The 27,004-nt window shown below is 39.4% G+C and overlaps 1 protein-coding gene across 1 annotated transcript; it reads left to right on the forward strand.

Annotated features, from left to right (window-relative positions):
- The first annotated feature begins 8,497 nt into the window (after positions 1 to 8,497).
- On the forward strand, positions 8,498 to 9,220 carry LOC130048712 (RE1-silencing transcription factor-like). Its single transcript, XM_056145750.1, has one exon. It carries the CDS (start codon positions 8,498 to 8,500, stop codon positions 9,218 to 9,220), a length of 723 nt encoding a protein of 240 aa, XP_056001725.1.
- The last annotated feature ends 17,784 nt before the right edge of the window (positions 9,221 to 27,004 follow it).

The raw sequence follows: 27,004 nt of genomic DNA on the forward strand, positions 1-27,004 counted from the left end.
CCCAGCCATGTAAATCGAAAGGCTTCACGTTTGACAGGTTGCAAAATCTCGAGGTAAATTTTAAGAACGAGTTTTTCATATTTTAGTCATTTTCAACAAGAGGGCCACCTTAAACCAAATTTTCTCAAATGGACTTATGAACAGTCATACTCAAATAAAACATTTTCAGTGTTTTATTTCTGGTTGGCCTTTTGCAACAGTTTGCAATTATTTAGGCCCATCACGTTACATCTACTATATACTCTATATAATAACGGTAAGGTATATGCTTATCAAATACAGATACTATCAACATATAGATATCTTTATTGAGTAATTTGGGTAAACACAAATATAAACTAACATATATATTTGTAAAAAATATATTCAAGAAAAAAAGTATATTTGTAAGCGAAATTGCATACCAAGTGCGATATACCTCTTTGCATAAGACAGGACCTGATTTAAATTAAGTTTCCTTACCGGTACGTAATTTACACGAAGGAGATTCCGAAAGTTCACACTTTTGGCAATGTATGACGTGGATATTTGATTAGATGATATATATTTCTGTAAATCAAATCATAGATACACAAGAACACACATTCGGGGGTGAGCTGTCAAGCTTCAATAACATATGCTTTGTTAAATGTACATCATATAAGACGACCCTGTCTGCAAAAATGTTTTACATTTTACACACATGAAACCCATATAAGATCATAAAGATAGTTAGCCCTTAAAAAGAGACTTAATAACAAAATGCACTGCAAAACCAAAGGAATGCCAAGTATCTAAAATTGCAACGTATACTCAAAACCGTCGAATAAATGTTTTCCTATTATTTAGCGTTTTATATAGAGCCCGGACTCGCCTAATCTCATCACTCTGCTGGAGCTACATTATTTTCTGATATCCTATACCAATCGTTACAACCCATTCTTATTATGCTATTCTTATCATGCTCTATTCAGTATATTCCGTTTTCGATCTACTCGATGCACATTAATGACACTTGATACGAAAAAAAATGGATAGATGGGTTACTGGGTATTTCTTCGTTTAGTTTGTTTGTAAAAAGTGCAGGTATAAAAATCCTTTTAAAGATCAGGGGCCAGTTTCATAAAACTAACTTACGACTAAGATCTAACTTAAGACATAAATTTTTCCTAAGTTCATTCCTTATCATTTTCACAAAAGGTGTCGTATCTTAGGATTTTCATAAGTTCTTTCGTAACTTTACGACAGGTAAGTAGGTGTCTTAAGTCCAAACTAAATATGGCGGCGGCCTTTATTTTGCTGTGCCGTCGTCAACTTAGACGAGAAAGGCAGTTCAGAGATAGAAACAATTCTTTAGATTATATGAACGACATGGAGATTGTTTCAAAATTTAAACTACCACTTCATTTGATCATCGACTTATGCCAAATGATGGAAAACGATTTGAAAAGACCCACTCGCAGTTCCCAATCATTGCCAACATCGTTACAAGTCATGGCTGCCCTCAGGTTTTATGCCACAGGGAATTTCCATTTGGTGACTGCTGATCTCCACGGAATCAGTAAGTCCAATGTTTCCAGAATAGTTAAAGACGTTTCTTCTTTATTTTCAAACATGAGCCCTAACTACATCAAGATGCCTGAAGGAGATGCAGAGGGCTTAGTGGAACTTGAAGGTTCCTTATCGAGAGTATCAACCCCACCCGGAATCCCAGAAACGCACATGTTTCCAATTATAGCTTGGATTTTGTACTCTATTGGAGTGATTTCTACTTCTCTGGGCAGGGGGCCACCGCCAATTTTTTCGTTGTTCTCGTCTGTTTAACGCTATCTTCCTTTTGGTATCGCTCGTTAAGCAGCTCCATTTCTTTTTTAGCTCATCAACTGTCCTTTCATGGGAGGTATTAACTGCATTTACCTTTCCTGTAATTTCTTCCCATTGTCTTTTTTTTTAGCTGAATTTGTAACGCTGGAGTTCTGTTTGGAAAAAACACTTTTCTTTTTTCTACCTCCTCAATTAAATCTATTTCTGCCGTTGAGATATCAGGATTTCTTTTTGACTGCGTCATGTTTACATTTCGAGCATGGCATGGGTTGTGTGGCTAGATTTATTCGTTGAATTGGATAGTGAGTTGAACAATAAAATCATTGAAACATGACAGACCGTCAATTATTGGAAATATGTTGAATTTCTACATGTAGTTGCAATATCGGGCTGAAACAGGTGACAGCCCCCCCCCCCCCCCCCCCCCTGAAACTATGTACCAATGTCTTAATTGCTTGTAGTGTGTATCTAATAAGGTTTTCTATCAATTATCTTTTTCAATGATTAATTTACACAAGCCATTCACTATCGGTATTTAAACTGTAAATGCAAAATCTGAAAACACTGATTACCTGTTTTGATATACACATATTTAAGATATATCTTAGGAAAAGGAAATTTCTTATGAACGTTTCGTGAAACAGTTGTGGATATTCTTAGGAAATTCGTAAGTTAGAACTTACATGTGAAGCGGTTGAGAGTTATTCCCCTTTGCAGTATTTTGTAAATCAAGAAATCATTGTATATAATTTAATTAACGTGTTAATTGATTAAAAGAAATTACAAGAATGAATGTTGTATGTATATAAATAAGATGAAAATGAATGTTTGGTTCAGATGAGCAAAGTAAGCTCAAAAATCGGATTCTTGCCTATAGAAAATTATGCTTATTGACGTAAAGATTATTTATATTGGAAAAAGGCACTAGTGTGAATTGATGTGTTCAACTTGCATGACGACGAATTGTTGTCGGGCTTAATTACAAACTAGAGACAATAGTCGTGAGAGTCAGAACTAGTGTAAGTAGTTATCGTAGGTATACTACAGTTTGACAAGTGCAAGTGACCAAGTGATCACAGAGAGCCAAGTTGACTACGGGTCGTGTGGCCATACATTGTTTGCATAAGCCAAGTGGCAAGTGCGGGTGACCAAGTGGCAAACTACCAAGTGGCAAGTGCGGGTGACCAAGTGGCAAGCTACCAAGTGACAAGCTGCCAAGTGGTGTGAGTAAGCCAAGTGGCAAGCTGCCAAGTGGTGTGGGTAGCCAAGAGGCAGCACCTTGATTAAAATAGGCATAAGTGAGTTCTCTTTGTTAATTATAGCACTAGGCAAGTGACACAAGCATATCTGTATATAAGAATTTGTTTTACACTAGACAAGTGTCCATTATCTGTATATTTTGCATTCGTTATTATCCTTATAAGACTTGGGCAAACCAAGTACGATCCCAAGGAGATCGCTCGGGTCTCGCACGTTACAAAATTTGGTGGCAGCGGCGGGATCTTACAGGACGTAATGAGTGCAACGGGGAAAGACCACATTGCTATGGACGCAAGTTTGCGTGCAACGTTGGATAGGATGGAGGAGAAATTGAAGCAATATCGTCTTGACAGCTCCACTCCAAAGAGTGATAAATATCATGATACAAAAAGTCAAGACAATTTGACGCATGGATCTTATGAGTTGTACCGACGAGAAATGTTGCCAAAAGATACATCATTTTCGTTTACAGACCACAATGCACAGGAAGATGCAAATTACGAAAGGTATGACCAAAGAGGCAGGTCTCAATATGCTCATGCCAGTGGAGGGGCGCGACCGAAGGTACACTTTACTGACGAGCAACGGGGTAAAGGAAAAGAGGGTAGTGACTGGCTGAAAAGCAATCTGTCCTTTGGGGTTAGTGATCGTCAGAAGTCTTCTGAACCAGTTGTTCCTAAAGACCATAGAAGTGCATCATTCCGGACAGAGATGCCTAGAGCAGATAGAGACAGTAAAATTGCCATCAAGCCTGCAACATACGATGGATCAAGCTCTTGGCTTGATTACAAGTGCCATTTTGAAGCCTGTGCCAATGTCAATGGTTGGGACGAGGAGAAAAAGGGATTGTTCCTTGCTTTGTCACTGCGTGGACAAGCTCAAGCTGTACTTGGTGACATGCCAAGTGACAGAGGACAGCATTACGGAGCCCTTGTTAGATCCCTGCAAGAAAGATTCTCTCCTCCTAACCAGACTGATTTATACAGGGTGCAGCTGAAAGAAAGACGACAAAAGGCGACAGAGACATTGTCGGAGCTAGGCCAAGCCATTCGACGCCTTACAAACTTAGCGTATCCAACGGCGCCTGGTGAAGTCAGAGAAACACTTGCAAAGGATCATTTCATAGATGCACTGATAGATTCCGATATTCGTATTCGAATCAAACAGTCACGACCAGCAAACCTGAATGAATCTATAAGTCTCGCAGTAGAGCTAGAGGCATATAACAGAGTCGAAAGAAGGGAAAGATAGCTAAAGGGACATTTAAGATCAGCTGTGGTAGAAGAGCAACCTGAAACAGTTGCAAGCAGCAGACTTGAGGGCTGGATGAAGTGTATGGAAGATAGTATGAAAAGCCTAGCAGAAGAGCTGAAGGAACTAAAGACATCGAGGCAACGAGAGAATAACAGGTGGCACAAGAACAGTGGTAAGAAAGCAGATAGATCAAGACAAGAAATCATATGCTATGAATGTGACAAACCAGGGCACATCAAGCGCAACTGTCCTACGTTGAGAAATAAGCCCAAACAGAAATATGATAAAACTGATGACTGCAAGTCGAAGACTCACCCAGATGACAAAGGACCAAGTAAAGGTCCCCAAGTGTCTGTTGGACTCGGATCTTCAATTGAAGAATGTGGGTTGTACGTCAGTGTCAATATCCAGGGTGAGAGGACAAAAGTTTTGGTTGACACCGGGGCTACTGTTACTCTCGTGTCGGCACGATTGTACGAGAGATTGTCAGAAACTGTTAGACCAAACCTACATACGGTAAAGCAGACCATTATGTCTGCCAATGGTACTCCACTGTCTGTCAGAGGGAAGGCGGAGTTTAACTTTACTATTGACAAAAAGACCTACCACAACGAAGCTGTTGTGACCGACATCAAGGTAGATGGCATTTTAGGTCTTGACTTCCTAAAGGCAAACAGCTGTACAATAGACATGAGCAATGAGGTGCTGAGCATTAACGGAAAGGATATCATTATGTCAATAGAGGGGACACTAGGCTGTTTCCGCGTTACAACAGTAGGGACTGTGAGTATTCCCCCAAGAAGCGAGGTCATTATCCAAGGGAAAGTATGTGTGCCAGATGGATTAAATCTGCCAAGATGCGATAGTATAGTAGAGCCAGTATGCAAGGAGACTATGAAAGCAGGTGCATTGACAGCAAGGACGATTGTGTGTCCACGGGAAACAGTTCCAGTAAGGTTGATGAACGTCAGTGAGGAATCCAAGGTGTTGCATACAGGGACAGTTGTAGGACAGCTGACAGAAATTGGAGAAGTACAGATGAAGGCTCTGTATGACGACATATTACCACCCAAAGAGCTACGTAAGGACCTTGCCGATTTACTCAGAAAATCGGAAAGCGGGTTGACTTCAGAACAGAGACAGAAGGCGAAAGAGTTTCTCTTTAAATATGCAAGCCTGTTTGCAGAGAATAACTTTGACTTTGGCCGAACTGGGATAGTCAAACACCATATTGAGACAGGTGACAGCAGACCCATTAAACAACAACCAAGGAGAGTACCAGCCCATTTGATGAACGAGGTTGATAAGAACCTAGATGACATGTTGGAGAAAGGTGTTATTCAACCTTCAAGTAGTCCGTGGTCATCACCAATAGTATTAGTCAAGAAGAAAGACGGGACTCATAGGTTTTGTGTAGACTACCGGCGACTGAATAGTTGTACATTGCAAGACGCATATCCTCTCCCGAGGATTGACGAGTCCCTTGACCAGTTGTCGGGTTCCACTTGGTTTTCTACACTTGACCTCTGCTCCGGATACTGGCAAGTGGAGATGACACCAGCTGACAAGCCAAAGACTGCATTCTCCACAAGGCGAGGGCTCTTTGAATTTAATGTCATGCCCTTTGGTTTAAGTTGTGCGCCAGCAACATTTGAGCGCCTGATGGAGAGCGTTCTTCTAGGGCTACAATGGGACATATGTTTAGTCTACTTGGATGACATCATTGTCACAGGTAAGACCTTTGACCAGATGCTTGAAAACCTAACAAAAGTGTTTGACAGATTACAGGATGCAAACTTAAAGTTAAAAGCCAAAAAGTGTTGTCTTTTTGCAAAAGAGGTTACTTACCTCGGGCATGTTGTCTCTGAGAAGGGTGTGGCAACACACCCAGCCAAAATTGCTGCAGTGAAGGAATGGCCGGTTCCAGCAAACGTCACCGAGCTTCGGTCATTCCTGGGACTATGCGGATATTATCGCCGCTTCATCAAGAACTTCTCTGCGATTGCCAAATGTCTCCATACCTTAACTGAAAAGGGGAGACCATTTATCTGGACAACACATTGTCAAGAAGCCTTTGAAAGCTTAAAACACCACCTAACCAACTCTCCTGTCTTAACACATCCAAATTTCAACCTCCCCTTTGTATTAGATACAGATGCGAGTGATCAGGCAATAGGGGCTGTGTTGTCACAAAGCATAGATGGCAGTGAGCGGGTCATAGCATACGCAAGCAGGACACTGACCAAGTGTGAGCGTAAATACTGTGTGACAAGGAAAGAACTTCTGTCTGTTGTACACTTTGTGAAGTATTTCAAACACTACCTTTACGGTAAGGAGTTCCTTGTCCGCAGTGATCATGGGTCACTAAGATGGTTGTTTCAGTTTAAGAATCCCGAGGGCCAGTTAGCCAGATGGCTAGAAACACTCAGCACTTTCAAGTTCCAGATTCAGCATCGCCCAGGGTTGCAACATAGAAATGCAGATGCCCTAAGCAGAGTGCCATGTCGCCAGTGTGGATACGAACCAGAAAAAGATGCTCCCGTTTGCAATGCAACAAAAGCAGGTGCTATCGAGGAACCATATAGCAGGATAAAAGATGTACAAGATCAGGACAGTGACTTGAAACTTGTTAAGAGTTGGTTATATAAGAGAAAAAGACCTGATTACAAAGAGATAAGTGGCTTAGGATATGTTGTAAGGTCTCTTTGGTCCCAATGGAATATCCTTGTCCTGGACAATGCTATTTTGTACAGAAAGTACACTGAAGGAGATAGAAATTTTTCTAGCCTGCAGGCAGTAGTACCAGCAACCGAGCGTAGAATGGTTCTCCAATTTTGTCATGACTTGGAGACTGCTGGTCATTTGGGTGTTACCAAGACGCTTGCGCGAATCCGTCAGAAATATTACTGGCCAGGTCTACAGGCAGATACTAGGGCCTATATTGCCGGTTGTGAGAAATGCTCCAGAAGGAAAAGTCCTCAGATGAAAAAGAAAGCACCAATGACACTAGTAGAAAGTGGATTACCAATGGATAGAATTGCAACGGATATCCTTGGAGAACTCCCAGTCACTGAAAATGGCAACAAGTATATACTTGTTGTTTCTGATTATTTCACCAAGTGGACTGAGAGTTTTCCCATGCCAAATATGGAGGCAGCGACAGTTGCAAGAATAGTAGTAGAAGAAGTAGTGTCAAGATTTGGCGTACCGTCCAGTATTCACTCAGATCAAGGACGCCAATATGAAAGTGAACTTTTCTCCGAGATGTGTCGTGTGCTACAAATAAAGAAGACCCGAACCACTCCGTATCACCCGCAAAGTGACGGAATGGTCGAGCGCTTTAATAAGACACTTGCCACAATGTTAAGTGCATATGTTAATGAGCACCACTCTGACTGGGATAGTTACCTGCCTTATGTAATGATGGCATACCGAGCTTCAGTACATGAAACCACTGGTTTCACACCAAATTACATGATGCTCGGAAGAGAGGTATCTACGCCTCTTGACATAATGTATGAGATGCCAAACGCAGTGAAGTATATACCCAAAAATAAATGGGCTTGGCAACTCAAAGAAAGAATGGAAGAAGCACATAAATATGTCAGAGAGAATATCAAGACAGCAATGGTACGCCAAAAGAAATACCATGATCAGAAGCTCTCGTGGCAAAAATTTAGCAAAGGAGATCAGGTTTATGTCTATTTCCCTTTGAGGAAAGTTGGTCTGTCTCCAAAGTTCACAAGCTACTGGAGAGGTCCATATGAGATTATGGACAAAATCAGTGATATTACGTTCAAAGTGAACTGTGGGACACGTGGAAAAGCCCAAGTTGTACACGTAGACAGACTCAGGTTGAAGCGCGAACAAATTTTGCGGAACGAGAAAGAGAGTCCTCTGGAAATTGCTAATCCTAGTACCGTTGTAAGTGAGGAGCCGGAGATAGAACATCTACCAAGTGAGGTTGACAACAACCTTGATACTCTTCGTTCTGGTAGAACAAAAAAAGCTCCGGGTTGGCTCCAAGACTATGTTTATTAGCTTGTTGGGTTACCTAGGCAGGGTAACCAGTTGTAAATAGCAGCCAGTTTGATTTCTTTACGTGGTATTGTTCATTGTCAACTATGTTTAGGAGTATTGTTTAAACAAACAATCACTTAATTTTTGTCATTTCAGGAACATGCCTAACACTAAGATAACCAGTCGTGGGGATACAGTACGGAAGTGTGCGTTTTGCCCTTTCCAGTCATCGAATCACACCATATGGAGAGACCATATGGCTCAGTGTTATGAGAACAAATTCTTCTGCAAACAGTGTGACTATTCCACAGACAAGAAGATTAATTATCTGAGGCATGTCAAACGAAAGCATTCAACAAGACAGAGTGAGAAAAATGACCATCCCTCGTGTAGCAAGGTGACGGAGGATACATGTGACGACCATACTGTAGAAGATACGCAAAGTAGTGAGAACATTTCGTCTAAAGGGACAGAAGGAGACAATGATGGATCTGCATCAGAGGATGAGGACGCGTGGTTGGCTGAAGACCCAGATGTTAGCATTGGGGAGGCTATAGAGACTGTGCAGCTTGGAAGGAGAGGTCCGGAGACAGAAAGGCGATCAACATGTGATCCTGCTGTTAGGAAGAGAACTTCTCCAATGCCAGTATACAGCCCAGCACCACCCAAGGTAGCTCGACCTTGTTCTATTATGATTGAGTCTGAGCAGAGAGATCCTCCTGTCCAGTCAGCTAGGTCTGCAGACTTCCAGACAGAGAGAGACATGGTAGATTCCTGTACTCAAACAGAGCCGGTCCGGTATACAAAGTCAATAACTACAACCACCATTGTCAGAGAGAATGGGAGAAAAGTCATCACCGTGAAGAAGGAGAAAATGTTGTAGAAAGCAGACTTGTGACATGTGTAATAGAACAGATAGGCTAACATTTGAGCAGACAGTTCAGCAGTCTCTAAATTTTTCATTTATTTCTGTGTAATTTAATCTTTGTTTTGTGCCAAATAGTGCAATGTTATCTTGTGAATATTGTCATGCGGGACGCATGAGCTTAAGGGGGGAGAAATGAAGCGGTTGAGAGTTATTCCCCTTTGCAGTATTTTGTAAATCAAGAAATCATTGTATATAATTTAATTAACGTGTTAATTGATTAAAAGAAATTACAAGAATGAATGTTGTATGTATATAAATAAGATGAAAATGAATGTTTGGTTCAGATGAGCAAAGTAAGCTCAAAAATCGGATTCTTGCCTATAGAAAATTATGCTTATTGACGTAAAGATTATTTATATTGGAAAAAGGCCGGGGTGCTAGTGTGAATTGATGTGTTCAACTTGCATGACGACGAATTGTTGTCGGGCTTAATTACAAACTAGAGACAATAGTCGTGAGAGTCAGAACTAGTGTAAGTAGTTATCGTAGGTATACTACAGTTTGACAAGTGCAAGTGACCAAGTGATCACAGAGAGCCAAGTTGACTACGGGTCGTGTGGCCATACATTGTTTGCATAAGCCAAGTGGCAAGTGCGGGTGACCAAGTGGCAAGCTACCAAGTGGCAAGTGCGGGTGACCAAGTGGCAAGCTACCAAGTGACAAGCTGCCAAGTGGTGTGAGTAAGCCAAGTGGCAAGCTGCCAAGTGGTGTGGGTAGCCAAGAGGCAGCACCTTGATTAAAATAGGCATAAGTGAGTTCTCTTTGTTAATTATAGCACTAGGCAAGTGACACAAGCATATCTGTATATAAGAATTTGTTTTACACTAGACAAGTGTCCATTATCTGTATATTTTGCATTCGTTATTATCCTTATAAGACTTGGGCAAACCAAGTACGATCCCAAGGAGATCGCTCGGGTCTCGCACGTTACACATGTAAGAATATCTTACGACATATCTTAAGATATATCTTAGGAAAGTTTTATGAAACTGGGTCCAGGATCTTACTAAATTTCCATGACATTCAAAATTTGAAAAGTCATGAAAACATATATGTAATTTTCATAATTTAGAAAAAGAAATTTGCTAATAGCAATTGTCGTTAAAACAGCAACATCTCTGCTCAAATGACCTACGGTTAAACCAATACGTATCGAAACGCGTGTGTGTTGTGCTTACGTACATGTATTGTTAAAATACACCTGGCTGTGACATCATTCTGTGGTTGAATGTGCTTCATATATTTATATAAGGAACATAGAGTTTTAAACATTAGACATACGTAAAATATCAGAGCAACGATACTTGTACAGAGCAGCGATAAAAATTTCGAAAATATCCAAAGTCTCATTCTGGAAGGTGATGTTCAAAACATTTCAATCAATCATCAGTTAAACATTATTAGAGCAAACTCCATATCAGTTAACTCCCGTTATAGAAACCAGCAATATGCTAGTTTCCAGATAAGAGCTCTTCTGTGTAGGAGGTGCATTTAGTGGAACTTTGATATCCTAAGTGGGACAGAGTGGACCTACAGTAAAGTGAGGAAGACAATAAAATGTATTGAAAGCGGATTCTCTTTAAATATGTAAATGTAGGAAGTAGAAATACTATTGAAAGAAATATTTTACTAAAGTGGAAACATGATAGCAATGTCATATTTGCAAGTAATATTCTGGACACGATAGGTACATGTACAACCAACGAAATTACGTGATATTTAATTACTTCCTGAATACAAATCACTTACTTAGTTTGTGTATCAGTCGAATTCGGGTAATGAATCTGCATATGAGAAACTTACTGAGCACATTCACTTATGCAGTGATGGATATTTATCCCACTCCCGCATGTAAACAAATTGTTTCGCGCCTGACTATGGTCGAGAGTTCTCCAAAGGGAAATAACTCGGACGTATCTCGAAACTGACGTATTCACCGGGACTTATTTATGTACAACGAAAGTTAATTCGCTCGGAACTTGGGCTATTAGTTACCTAGTTTAACCTCATCACTACAGCATGAGCGCTACGGGTGCTTTCTTATGGAATTGGTAGCTGCTACATGCGACACCCATCGGATCCCACCCAACCCATTTCTGGTATTTATAGGTGTTTTCTGTTGTGTGTTCTTCTTTTTCGTTTCAGGTTTTGATGAAACACCAGCGTTATCCTACTCTACATAACCATAATCGTCGTGGGTTTATGCAGGATGAGCATTCTTATGGAACTAGTGAGATATTATAGTGGACTTGGCCGATTTTAATCTTTGAAGTCCGCCCTGGATTCCTGTTGTTTTCCAGGGTCTTGGGCCAATGATTTGAACTTGCTACGCCATGCACTACATATATTGAGAAGTCTGTGTAAATGTAGCTCATTGTCATTGTATATCAATGTCATTGTGTATATTGTCATTGTGCGAGTAACCAATTATATGTCTAATGTTATATCCACTTCATTGTTTGAATACTCGATTATTCTAATTGTTGATATCATTGTTCAGTGCATCATTTGATTTATATATAAAGCCATGGCAGATACTGTCAACCAGTCTTAGTGATTTATCGTGTCAACATAATCAACATTTAGTGGGGGAAAATGATTTTACATTTCATATATTTTATCTTTCTGTAAATGCATCCGGGTGACTAGCTATAAAAGCTACAATTATACTCCAATAATTAGATCCCTCTACTTAGACTTAGATAAACAGGAAAATTATTTAATAAAAATTTAGTATTACAGATATATAATTCAACGTTAATGACTGAAGCACGATTCATCAATGAATAATTCACCACACTTAAACTTTTTAAATTAGAAATGAACTATGGCATTGTAATAACGAACGCAAAATACTCATTTGTAATATAAGAATAGGGCATCAACTCCAAGACTGGAAAGGAAACGTCAAGTTTGAGCCAGAACAGAAACAGATGGAGCGAAACAAACTATTCCTGTATATTATATACATCTCTCTCTCTCTCTCTCTCTCTCTCTCTCTCTCTCTCTCTCTCTCTCTCTCAAATCGTTCTATACAATAATAATCTACCTAGGCCTATTAATCACTTTACACTGATGGTTTGTGCATATGTTACAAATAAGACGAATCTATTCGGGTGGTGAATCTGAAATATAGAAGCTGAATGTATAAAATTGCCAATATATAGACAGTCATAACAAATTTTCAACCTCATCTCTCACGTCATTACTATTATTACTCTTTCCAAGGTAACCCTTGCGAGCCGCCATCATGATATCCAAATGTCCCATAGCCACTTCATGGGATTCTTTGCTTTCATTAAAGTTCTCTTCCTTAAATACATTGCAGATAACTTCAGTGTAGCGATGATTTTGAAGACCTCCCCGTTGGTTGGATTTTCGGAAAGAAGACTGTATTTCTTCATCGATTCTACATGCGCTGGTGCTACATTCATGATGTCTTTGTGGTTCGTTGGGATCCGATCAATAATAGGATTTCCGAAGCTCTCCGCCTTTTCGACAATTCGGAAATATTGTTCGAATAACTTTGGACGGTACCCTATTCCTGCCATAATGTAAATAACCTGCAAAATCACAAATGATGTATCAAATTTCTACCAATGCAACGAAAAGATGAATTGTATGTACAAATGTAAATGTCATACAGTACCCGTAGCGTTATTCTCGACATGACAAACGATAGCTAGAACACAATACATGCACGGTACGATAGGTTGGTTGGTTCTATAACGTTCAGCACCCGTCTCGAGATTTTCCACTCATTTAAAGACGTCACTATTGCCGGTAAATTGCTGCAAAATTTAGACCTATGCTTAGCGCTTAAGGTAACTCCATACTCGCAGTTTTATCTGATACAAGTTTAAAATGTGTATTTATTTTTATTTATTAGAGTTAAAACTAACAAAGTATCAAATAAAACGCATAGGTCATCACACTTTTTAAAAAGATGTGAGACGTACATAAACAAAGGCATATATCACCGTCAGAAAAAAAACGATATTAAAATTCCATACAAACTGGTTATGACGATATAGTAGCATTCATATCAATTTCATGAAACTGTATCTTCACAAAAATATACAAAAATGTCTGTAAAAAAATAAAGGAAATCATCGCATAATAGATTTGAGAAAGAAATCAATAGAAACAGAGTTATTGTCCTTGGATTCAATATTTTGAAACGTATCATTGATCATTCATCTATAACTAAGATTTTTGAAATATTTTATTTTTAACAAGATTTTTTACAATAACTATAGGAAAAGACTCTAACAAAATATATGTTCCTATCATGCATAATCTAAATAAATCGTTGATTTTGCAAAATCTGATGACATCGCAGGAGGGTGGAATTACTTTAAACTCTTGAGCAGGGGGATCTTTATCGTGCCACACATACTGCGATACGGAACCTCGGTTTTTGCGGTCTCATCCGAAAGACCGCCCCCATTTAGTCGCCTCTTACGACAAACAGGCGGTACTGAGGACCTATTCTAATACAAATCTACGATAGGATATAGGATACACGCACGATAGAACTGTCAAGGATAACGTTGCAGGTACTCTGCATGTTATCTGCTCTTGATCTCTAAACATATAAAATGAAGAATATTGTTACAATACTAACAGTATATTTTATTTCAGAATATTGAAGATATCCTTAGAATTCATTAAAGAAGTAAATACGCTCAGCGCAATATTTGGCTTTGTCTCCATATTTGATAGACCACTCCCAATATGCAGTTCTTGAAGCACCGTCATATCTCTCTCTCTCTCTCATTTTGTATGTAGATCGCTACTAAATGCAATGCAAGCAACAGTCATATGATAGAGTGGTCCCGGTCGCGATGGATCAGTGGTTCAATCGTTCGCGCTGTGACCGGGAAGTTGTGAGTTTGAACTTGCACGTACCTTGGTAAAAAAGAAAACAGTACTAAAGTATAGATGTGTTGCACACCCAAACGTTATGCTAGGTCAAAACGTCATAGCGGGAAAAACCTATATCCGGGTCTTTTGTCAATATGAAATAGCGAACGACGACGGCTGCTCAACAACTTCTTTCACTGTGAGACAAAGTTTGTTTAAGCATGTAAGTTGATAAAATTATAACAATAAAAAAATACACATTAAAATTACCACTCCGAGTTACAGATTTGAATGTTTCATTCAAATTTATTCAATTTGAGCTGGTGAATTTGAAGTATGTGCTGTTTATGTCTGCTCGCTACTTTCCCTTGCAATGTTTTCTATCGAATTACAGTCACTAGCGCGTTAAAGTTATCCCAATGAAATAATGGATTACATGGATAAGTGGTAACAGTCTACTGATTTTATTGACAATGTGTCTTTTTTCGTTTAAAATGACAAAATAATTTGATTTATCGGCTGATCTCCCATCTCTCTCTCTCTCTCTCTCTCTCTCTCTCTCTCTCTCTCTCTCTCTCTCTCTCTCTCTCTCTCTCTCCATGAATTATTTCTGACGTTCACTTACTATGTAAAAGTGGTTTTCAAATTTTGTCGTGTGGATAATTTCAGTCATGAGCACGATCTTCGTGCGTATAATCTCGCCCGTTTTTAAAAATTTGCTTTTTAAAAATATTATCTGTGTAGATTGTAGTTGGTAGTAGTTATCAATATCTGTATTTTGTAAACTTCTTCACCCCCCCACCCCCACCCCCCCCCCCCCCACCCTCTAAAAAGGGATGTAACGACGTGTCTGTACAATATTGCCGTAATTTACACATTCATTGCTGCTAATTCATTATGATCTATTCTCAGAGTAAAATTACCATAGATGATACATACCCCTTCCCCATTTAAAAACACCACACTGCAATAGATCTAGTGGTTGGTAAAGGGGTATCACAGAAATTATACATTTTTGTATGATTCAGAATTTACAATCAAAGTGATTGTTTTATTGTGAAGCGGGGTCTTCAATTAAACGGTATGGAAGTGCAAATAAATAGTTTCTCAGAGAAACTCTAGACAGGAACTTTCCATACTTAATATGCTAAAGTAAAGCTTTGGTCCTCGGTATCCATTATGTAAACAAATTGTGTCAAAATATAATATATAAACTCAATAAAAAGTTTGAAAAAGAAAGTAATATATGGCTTATTTGTCAAAAGGCTGCGTCCATGATTACGTCGTTTTTTCCCTATGAGCTTTGACACGCAAATATAATGACGTAATTAAATATGGCGCCGCCGAGTGTGCAAAACATCTTTTAAGTTAAGTAAAATACACTGACAGATTTTACAGAAGAAACGGAATATCTGGATGGAAAATGTTTATGTTTTATTTCCTTGCAATAGTACAATGTATGCCACAATACACGTATTTTTGTCAAGGCTTTTCATACGATGTATTGACGTACCATACTCCGTTCTATTCATTCACCGGCATCTACAAAACTTACCTCTGTGCCAATCAGGTGCGGCCATGAAAACCAGGCCACGGAAACTGATAGAATTGGAAAGCTGAGTAGAGAGAGCGTCACAAAGCCGCAGTTCTTACACCGGGATTCATGTGGTTTCCTCTTCTTAAAGAAGAACATGTGCAGGGATTCCCAATGTGAAACACCTACATAAATAAACGTAAACTGTATGCTATTTATAGAATAAATGTAATATGTATGATGTGATCTGGATGTTACTTAACATCAAAGATGGTCTCCCTGATGTTCGAGAAAACGTAGGCTCACTGGGGGCCATCAGGGAAACTCAAACACTCACAACCAAACATATTTCAATTAGTTAACCGCTGTAAAATGGCTGAAATATTGCCAAAACGGCGTAAAACCTCAATCAATCAATGGTTAGTTCACTTCCGTTATAGGGTCTGTCACATTGAGACGTCAACAGCTTTAGGTGGTGCTACTAATGTAGACCTATGCTTTTCTAAATGGCGAGCATTTGGCAAACGAGCAATGAATTAGCACATGTTTATTACTGACAAAACATAGGTAAATGTAAATTTTGTTGGTCAGGGTTTGTATCACCTACTGAATACGAACTGCAGAAATGTAACATTATTGCATTGCTATAATTGTGTTATATTTACGTTTAAAATAATTGAGTCTTTGATGTCTCCACCGATTGTAATTATAGCCATTTCCTCATGAATGGGTAGCTATACAATTGTGAATAACTCGCGTATAAATACAGATTTAGGGTCTTTTTTAAAGGCTGGGAATTCCGACAGAAGTAAATATAAAAGAAACTTAATTTTTAAGATGTTTTAATTGAATGTGAATTACATGTATGTACCTGTTATGAAAGGGGGTACTTGTTTCTCCATCATATGAGAAGACGCTTGTATAATAGACATCATATAGCTCCATATCAACGGGTTAGTGTGCAGGTTGGTCGGGTTATACCAGGGGTTGCCTATCTTGCGATAACTGTAATACCACAGATTTCCAGCCATGTAAAGTACGCTTAGAACGACCATGGTAGCCACACTCCACAGTGCGCACCTGCGCATTAATCCCATCAAGAGGTAGGCAATACTCAACACGCTTAAAAGAACGAGCGAGCCGTTAACGGATAAGGCGTTTCCATAGCGAAGTTCTCCATAAATGTCGAATTGGGCAAGAAAAATCATCGACAGCATGACATTTGTTGGAATGGTGAAGAAGTGCACAAATTTAGCCAGCATACTTTGATGGAAAATATCAAAGGTATACATCTGATAAAGGAGGTCGAAAAAATCCCACTGAACGCGAGGAACAATGAGCCAAAAATTCAAAAATTTTCGGAAGCAGTTAGGTCCAGGAATATTCAAGCAACCAGGCACATCTTGGTCATCCTCCCTGATAATGACAGGATCGCGCTTGAAACAATCGACTTCTGTCGTTCGTTGCTCATTTTCCAGAGTTGCAAAATCATCTTTTGTGAGTTCATTGTAGATACCCGATTCCAGAAGCCCAGTTTGGCTGCTCTCATTCCAATGCTTCTTTGAAAACAGGTGGAATTCAACAGAATATCTCCTTTTGTCGTCATAGGAATACAGTAAACCTTTATAAAACAAGATCCCTATATTCTGCTCGTTGTTATTCAACACTTCCTTTATGTATGTTTTGAATCTGTCTTTAACTGCCTTAATTTTAGCTGGCTCCGGTTCCTGAGTTAATAGAAATGTCTGGGTATATTTATGTATTTCAGCAAGTTCATTTCCTTCAAGTTCACTCATTTCTTCTTTGATAACTTTTCTTCAGCAAACCTGGCCAAATTTAAAGAATTCTAGTCAAAACATATGTCAAAAATAATGTATTCTATCATAAGCTATAAAGTCATGAGAGATCGCAAATCTCAAACTGTATTGTAATTGATATATTTTTGTACACTACGATGTTCATTTTAACATACTAAGTTCGTCAATAGCAAATCTTAAACGTAAAAATATTAAAAAGAAATGTATAATTCAAATTCTGGAGTGAAAAAGTTGCAGAAAGAACAAAATGATACAGAAATCGAGGAATTCAAAATAAAGAAGATTCAATCTATGATTTCGGACTTTTCAGAAAATTTAATTAAGAAAAAATGACACATCCGGCAAATGTCGTCATCATATACGACCTTTAATCTTACGATATGAACTTGACTGTCATTATGCATTAAGACAAACGGTTGCTTATACATGTGTCCAAACACCATGTCTCTCTATGTTACACAACCAAAGTTACGCGTTACTTAATATTAAACAGTTAAATTTTACAAAGATGTAATCAATAAATCCCAGACCTCCAATATATTAGATGTCTCCTGCAAAAAATATATAAAAATTTTGTGGTGCTTTGGAGTTATATTAGTTTGTTCAGAAAATCATTGACTATTTGTATTATGGAGATTTCTTTTATTGAATTAATGAATTTATGAAGATATTAGTGAAAACGGATTATACAGGTTTCTGGTACATGTGTACTACCTTAAATTTCACGCATTTCAAAAAATTACATTGGCGTTGCATCACAATTTAAAAGACGTAGTATAAGACGCCTCCATAGCCGGTTCAAAGGTCAAGAGATGGCGTAGCAATGAAAGTCGGGAGCGCTATGATGTAAAAATGGGAGAAAGCTTGGAGCGTTATTACGTAGGGGATAGGTATGGTATGATTACTAAGAAGAAATCAAATAGATGGATTTACGTGTCCTAATACGCAAGTTTGTTATGTTAAAATGTTGTACTCTTTTTTATGCTGATGACACTGCTTTATTGTCCGAAACTGCGTCTGGTTTACAGCGCTAACTAGATATATTTGTTGAATATTGTAGTTGATGGAAACTCACTGTGAACATAGCCAAAACAAAGGTATTTAAAAATATTTTAAAAAGGTCCTATATATGACAAAAAAATAAGTTTTTCTACAATGGTATAGCTGTTGACAATTGACTGATTCGGAAAATGAAATCATCATCGTAGAAGGGAAAGCAAAGAGAAATTGAAGAAAAAGAGAAACCCGAAAAGGAATAAATGAAATTAAAAAGAATTATATTTTCCCGCGTTTCGTTAGTAATAGCGGGAAAATGTTGAATTGAAGGTACAGCATAATTGTACAGGTAGAATGGAATGATCCATTATTAGCCAATGGAATGCGAGTTAGAAAAACAGGTTTTCGAACGGTAATTCAGGGCCGGGTTTCACAAAACTATCTAAGATCTGTTTTAAGGTAGATCATAAGAGTGTCTTAAGATCTGACTTACGACAATCATAAGATACGGCACCTCCGTTTCACAAAACTATCTTAACCTCAAGAAATCTTAACATAGGGCTTAGGACGTTGTTATACTCGGTACATTGTAAAATATGATCTTTTAACTGCATGGGTGAGTTTAAATGCTATATGAAAGATTATAGTATAAAATATAAATAGGAAGTTGAAATATTACGCTTTTAGTAATTTGTAATTATTTAATGTATTTATGAAATTTTAATACATTGTATTTCTTATTTTAAATTATGTGACTGTAGTGATTTAGGGTGGGTGGGAAGTGAGTGGATTTTGGGGATTTCTGGTCGGGCTTGGAGTCCTCTGAGCCTGTACGTGCAATTGTCTCTCTCTTACCCGCGAACTCTAGGCAAGCGAACGTGTCTAAAAGTACACCACTGTAGTCGTTGTGTTTGTCGAGTTTTTAGGTCACCTAAATTCATTCAGGTGACCTATTGCTATCTGTTTTTGTCCGTCGTCGTGCGTTAACATTTGAACATTTTCAGCTTCTTCTCTGAAACCCCTGAACCAATTTCAACCAATTTTGGCATATAGCATCTGTGGGTGAAGGGGAACAAAAATTGTGAAATTCGTGGTCCCTGCCCCCCTGGGGCCTGAGGGGTGGGGCAAAAACCATCAAAATGAGTGTAATTTTAAAAAATCTTCTTCTTTACTCCTGGACATCAAGAAGCCAAATTGTGGGCAAAATTATAATGAGCGTTGAGCCCTCTACCAAAATTGTGAAATTCATGGCCCCTGGGGCAGGGGTTCTTGTGTTAGGGTGGGGCTCTATTGGTCATATAGTGAAAATGTAGAATTTTTTTGAAAATCTTCTTCTCTGTCTCTGGGTATTAAGTAGACAAACTAATAGCATGGTAATGATGAGCAAGGATGCCTCTTTATACCCCCCGCAACAAGTTGTTGGGGGGGGGGGGGGGGTATACTGGAATCAACCCGATTCTGTCCGTCCGTCCGTCCGTCTAGACGCAATGGTTTCCGGGCTCTAAAGCATTATCCTTTCCACCTACCGTCACCATATCATATATATGGACTACCCATGGGATGAAGATGTTCCCTATCGATTTTGGGGTCAAAAGGTCAAAGGTCAAGCACACTGGACATCGAAGTAGCAATATGGTTTCCGGGCTCTAAAGTGTTATCCTTTCCACCTACCGTCACCATATCATACATATGGACTACCCATAGGATGAAGATGTTCCCTATCGATTTTGGGGTCAAAAGGTCAAAGGTCAAGCGCACTGGACATTGAAGTAGCAATATGGTTTCCGGGCTCTAAAGCGTTATCTTTTCCACCTACAGTCACCATATCAAACATATGGACTACCCATGGAATGAATATGTTCCCTATTGATTTTGGGGTCAAAAGGTCAAAGGTCAAGCGCACTGGACATTGAAGTAGCAATATGGTTTCCGGGCTCTAAAGCGTTATCCTTTCCACCTACAGTCACCATATCATATATATGGACTACCCATGGAATGAAGATGTTCCCTATCGATTTTGGGGTCAAAAGGTCAAAAGTCATGTGCACTGGACATCGAAGTAGCAACACTCAGAAAAGAGGTAGTTTATACCTATTACCAACACCCTTTGGGAGATTGGGGTAAGCGGGGGGGGGGGGGTATTCTTAGTGAGCATTGCTCACAGTACCTCTTGTTAAAAATTGTGAAATTCATGGCCCCTGGATCAGGGGTTCTGGTGCTAGGGTGGGGCTCTATAAGTCATATAGTGAAAATGCATTATTTCTTTGAAAATCTTCTTCTCTGTCCTTGGGTATTAAGTAGACAAACCAATAGCATGGTTATGATGAGCAAGGATGCCTCTTTCAAAATTCTGAAATTCATGGCCCCTGGGTCAGGGGTTCTGGTATTAGGGTGGGGCCCTATTAATCATATAGTGAAAATGCATTTTATTTCTTTGAAAATCTTCTCCTCTGCTGCTGGGTATAAGTAGACAAACTAATAGTATGATAATGATGATCAAGGATGCTTCTTTCAAAACTGAAATTTATGGCCCCTGGGTCAGGGGTTATGGTGCAAAGGCGGGGCTGCCCACATAACTATTCAATGTTTCTTCCATCCAAAAGTAAAATTCTTATATTTAAACACAAACCTAATTCAAACATTGGAAGGTTGTTACATGATACTCAGGTGACCTATAAGGCCCCTGGGCCTCTTGTTGTAAGTTGTTTTGATTATTTGTAAATATATGTGTTTCTAAGTGTTTTCCCGGTGTTTTCTTGTATAGGGAATCACTTTATTTGCGTAGCCGGTAGGATATATTGCCCACCTGCGCCGCAGATCATAGCGAGGGCTGCGTATTCGCAGGTGGAGGCATTTGGAAATGTTATAATTTCTTAGTTAATTTTATTAGTTTATATGGTTAAATGTAAATATTGTACTTTGTCTTGTCTTATTCTGGTTTGTGGCTAGGCAGTAATTCTGATGGTTTTGTATTCTGGTCGAGGTAGTCCGAGATGGATAGGTGACGGGGGCATCCTGGGGGGTAAGGCAGTCGGGGAGGAAAGCTTGCCGGGTACCCAAGTAAGGGATGTGGGGTCGCCGGGTGGCAGAGGTATTCCGGGGGTGACGTTACGCGGGGCGTGACGGGCACCCAAGGTTGGAATGCGGGGCCACATGGGGGACTTTAAACGGACCAAAATTACCAGCTAGATGGAATTGGTTCTGTTGTAGCTTCAGGTCAGGGTCATGGGACCGGGACAGTTAAATTGCTAGAAGTGTGGGAGGACCGGCTCCTCATGGTACAAACGCAACTAGGGGCCCGATTAGAGAATTATCTCGCACAGTTGACCAACATGTTCAATCAGGTAATGTCTAGGGAAACCAGTATGGGTGGTGACAGTTCCATATTAGTGGCTCAGCACTTAGCGGGGTGTCCTGGGAATGTAGGTAACTCTTCCCCAGGGCCTCTGCCCAGGAATTTGGGGGTTTCACATTTAAACCCACGTTGGGATAGCTTGTCCGTAGGTCAAGTAGGGGATTACCCTGAACCAACTCTGCCAGTTATATTGGACGAGCAGGTTGATTGTCCCAGCGTGGTGAGTGGGACCCATGCCCTAAAGTCCTTAACAATGATGGGTTGGTACCTATGGGGAACACCTATTACGTTGGCAATGATAGTAATGATATTCATGACCAACTCCAGTCTCCACATCATTTGCCTATCTGCACAAACGATAGTTCCTCTGGACTCATGCCATCAGTTCATCTCGCATAGTCAATCAGGTATTTGTACATCACAGTTGAAGTTGCAGATGGTTGAGATGCCCGTGGGACATAGGGACAATGTAGTCGGGAGTATGCATTTTGGTCGCTCGCCAGTCAGACAGGGGATTAGGCATCATAGCAGGTCAAGGTCGAGATCTCCACTGGTTAGGCATATCAGTACAGAAGACTGTAGGGATGGTCCCAAGTTGTCTAGTCAGGGTGTGTTAGTTGGTCGGTTTCCAGGGACCGGGGCTCGAAATAGGTCGTGGCAAGTGCTCCGTAAACCCTTATTACGTAGCTCTAGTGCAGTAGGGTCGGCTTTCGACAGTGTACATGTATGTCATGAGGTCGGGATGCCAGTGAAACCGAGTAGTTGTGTGTCTGTGGTGGGCAGTAGTGTTTCGTTGTCGACGGGTGTGGTTGTTCAGAGGACCCGGAGTGAAGTAGGGGTCAGGGACACATGATCGGCGCAGACAGGGGTGCTGCCAGGCGCAAATGAGAAGTCGTGTGGTTGGCCGGATGACACTGAGGCAGGTGTTGATCCCCAGGGTGGTGGGCTGGAGAACACCGGGGATAGTGTCGGTTGCTATAGTGATATGACTTCTCGGGGTGGCTCTGGGTGTTCTCTGGGTTTTGGTGTTGACATGGCTGTTGATGCGTTCTGTGATGTGGATGATGATCCTTCTACAATGTCCGAGGGTTGGGATGGTGACAATGGTTTTGTCACTGATGTCGAGTCGGGGTATCTGGTTGAGGCACGGTCTGGAGCTCCGTCTGTTGTGATAGGTATCTCGTGTCTCTCAGCTTATGATCAGTTGGGTTTGAGTGGTTGCACCAGCAGTGCTGGACATCGGAATATTGAGGTGACACGGGCTCTGGTCTTGTATTCAGTTGATGGCCAGTTCTCGGATGCAGAGGACGAGTCTGGGGTCGAGGATGCAGTTGAGTGTCATGTTGGTGAGTCTGGATTCTTCCGGGTTAGGATCAATGCGTGAGCGGAGGTTTGTGATGAGGGCTGTGTTGGTATTCCATGCAATAGTGAAAGCATGCAGGCCTTAGTTGTAGTGCTAGATATTGTTGCTGAGCGGCAGTCTAATCATTACAAATCCCCCAGTCATGATTGAAGCAGTGGCCTATCAGTTCCCAGGGGAGTCTGTCCCCAAGGCACCTGACAAATGTACCATTGTGTGTTGGTCTGTTGGAGGTTGTGTTGTGTCTGGGTCTCATGGAGATCATGCGGAGGTTGTGGCTCTGTCCGATTCGGCCTGGTGGGATAGTAGTGTCCCTTCTCTGACTAAGAGGCTTCCTCCTGATAAACTTTTAAGCAATGAATCGGATGGCTTTGTTGCATGTGGCTTCGCGAGTTTCTATTGGTGTGGGAGTGATGGTATGTATCCCAGGTTGAACTGACAGTGAACCAGGGACAACCCAGGTTTGGTCATCGCAAAGGGGTACGAAAGAAAGTTTATGAGTTAGGTGAGGGATGTTAACTCCTCCATGCACACAGTACTCTGAAATGCGGGGAAGGGTAGATTAGACTGCGGTAACCCAGCCGTTCTTGGGCAGGGATATTCCCTTGTGGTCTTTCCGGATCTGCTGACCTGGAAGGTGTGATGTCCTCTGGTCTGATGTGCCGTGTCCGATGTCCAAGATGATACCTGTCCTGTGACGTTTTCATGTTGAAAGTTTATGACTGTATGTGACTCTGTAATGTGACTTTCCTGTTACTGGATTTTCTGTGATGCGATATGTGACCGCGACTTTCTGTGTTCTGAACTTTTTGGACTGCTAAAGTACTATGATTTTATATAGTAAGGTTTATCATACTGTAAATCTTGGGTGTAATTCATTTATTTGTGAGATTGTATGTATCTATTGTAAGCTACAGTGCTGCAGGTTCAGCTTATCGGAATTGGGATATTCCTCCTCAAAATGGGGGGGGGGGGGGGGGGGGGGTAGTGATTTTGGGGGGTGGATATTTGTGATTTCTGGTCGGGCTCGGAGTCCTCTGAACCTGCATGTGTCTCTCTCTTACCCGCGAACTCGAGGCAAGCAGACGTGTCTAAAAATACACAGCACTGTAGTCGTTGTCTTTGTCGAGTTTTTGTAAGTTGTTCTGGTTATGTGTTAAAATATGTGTTTCTAAGTGTTTTCAGGTGTTTTCGTGTATAGGAAATCACTTTACATATTATTTTGTATTTCAAAAGTTACACTCGGTTTGTGTACTATTTGATTTCAGAAATTGTGATACAAAAATGAAAACATTGAATGATATTTTCTATAGAAACACTATATAAAAAGTCTGATATATTTATTTTCTCCCTCATTCCCCTCCTCCGAAAATGAAATATTTGCTTAACTAATTTGAAATATAAAGAAAATAGACAATAGGATTGATATGGATGCGTTTGTTACAAGTTAGCAACGCTGCACTTGTTTTATTCAACAAAATATACTTTCCTATGTGAAAAAGACAATAACTAAATGAAATGAATAGTACGGATAAAAAAATTACCCAAAATTTACATTTACACTGAAAAAATGGTCTTTAACGGTTAATGTTGGAAAAACAAAAGTATTGTTTTTTTTAGAAACGGAGGTATAGTACGATCAGACGATAAATGATTCTGTGATAATGAACAAATTTAAGTAGTAAATAAATTTTGTTATCTTGGATTATTGTTGAATTTTAATGGAAAATTTCATGTCACACAAAAAGTTATTACAATTTAAGAAAGCTTTATTTTCACTAAAAAGAAAATGTTTTAATATGAGCTTGAATTTCACAACACTTGTTGTATCCTTATTTAATACATATGTAGGAAGCATTGCAAATTATGGATGTGAAGTGTGGGGTGCTCATTCAGCTCCTGATATCGAAAAAGTTCACATGAATTTTTGTAAAAGCATACTGGGTATGAAAAGTGCTACTCCTAATGGAATTATTTATTGTGAATTGGGTAGATTACCATTGCAATGTGTGAGAAAATTACGAATTTTAAAATATTGGTTAAAGCTTTTATCAACAAAACATTGTATCTTGAAATCATGTTATGACTATATGTGTCATGGAATGAGTAGTAAACAAAACTGTAAAAATTGGGTAGTAAATGTTAAAAGTATTTGTCAAATGTTAGATTGTTGAACCTATGGTTAAATCAATGTACTTTGAAGCCACGATGCATGTTTGCAGTTGCTAAGCAACGTATTTTTGATAATTGTAAAGATCAATACTTTCTAAAATCAACTCTTCCTCAAAATGTAGAATTTATAAACATTTGATTGACCATTTTACTTTGCTAAAATAATTCTTATGCAGTATAAAAAGCTTATATGTAAGTTAAGATTATCGTCTCACTGGTTAGTTATACAAAACTGTTCCTTTAGAAAGACGTTTATGTCCTTTATGTACCTTAGATGTAGAAGACGAGTTCCATTTTGTCTTAAAGTGTACCTATTACAGTCATTTAAGAATCAAATTTTTGAAAAAAATATTATATCAAACCCTTTGTCTTTAAATTAATTCAACTTTTATCGACACAGAATGTAAAGTAATTATGTAACTAGGGTAAATTTATTAAGATTTCATTTGAAATTAGAAATACCAATGTATAAGCACAATTTCTATTCTTTCTTGACCTTTATATGATTTTAGATTTGTTACATTGTATACTTTGTCTATAAGCTGTATTTGCTTTATATGATTTTAGATTTGTTATATTGTATACTTTGTCTATAAGCTGTATTTGCTTTATATGATTTTAGATTTGTTACATTGTATACTTTGTCTATAAGCTGTATTTGCGTTATATGATTTTAGATTTGTTAAATTGTATACTTTGTCTATAAGCTGTATTTGCTTTATGTAATATTCCGGAAATTTATCCATCGACCATCTAGGTTCTACATTGTAGTTTTCAATGTAAACATCCGTAATTTAGTCACATGACCTTACACTATAAATACAGCGCGAAACAGATGTCGTCAGTCAGTTATTGTCGAAGCCCAGAGCGAGAAGACGTGGTGGACAAGTTTAACAGTAAGTTGCAAGCAATAAAGTGATTTACTGAGAAAGCCAGTGTTTGATTCCGTACGTTGTAACGGTGTTAGAGTGGAGGCATTGAGGCTGTCCTTTTAATAGGCTGACCTTAGTAGTAAGAGGTCTGTCACTGTCGAGGTCGACCAGATAAAGGCTAGCCACATAATTCGTCTGTCCTGTGTACTGGACTTGACTGACGACCAGGCTGTTGTTCACAGTGTCTGCCTGAATAAGGCTCTACAGTGTTGAAGGGCTGTCACTTGTACTGTGTGTCCTGAATAAGGCTGCAGTACAAGCGTTAGTCCTAGGTCAGCCAGTCGTTCGCTGAGGGTGGTCACACCCATTGTTAAATTGTTTTGATATTATAAATCATTTGGTGAACCCCTGATCTTTGTATGTTGATTGACTTTCCTTGATTTCATAGTAATTATTAACCTGGGTAGGGTTAGGCCATATTTGTATTTATCTGCAGGCCCAATTTCTAATAACATTCCCAATCTTATTTTATCAATGAAAGTTGCTATTCTAATTACACCTCGAACCCTTTGAGAATTGACAAGGCACGGACTTTGATAGCCTTCTTGCGTATAAGGAAATACGTTACATTTTATATGATTTTAGATTTGTTACATTGTATACTTTGCCTATAAGCTGTATTTGCTTGTGACTAATAAACAACAACATATGTGGCAATCAGTGGCGGATTTAAGGGGGCGCAGCAGACGCGTGCCCCTCCCCTGAAA

This window comes from Ostrea edulis, chromosome 7 (genome assembly GCF_947568905.1).
Source record: "Ostrea edulis chromosome 7, xbOstEdul1.1, whole genome shotgun sequence".
Lineage (NCBI taxonomy): Eukaryota > Metazoa > Mollusca > Bivalvia > Ostreida > Ostreidae > Ostrea > Ostrea edulis.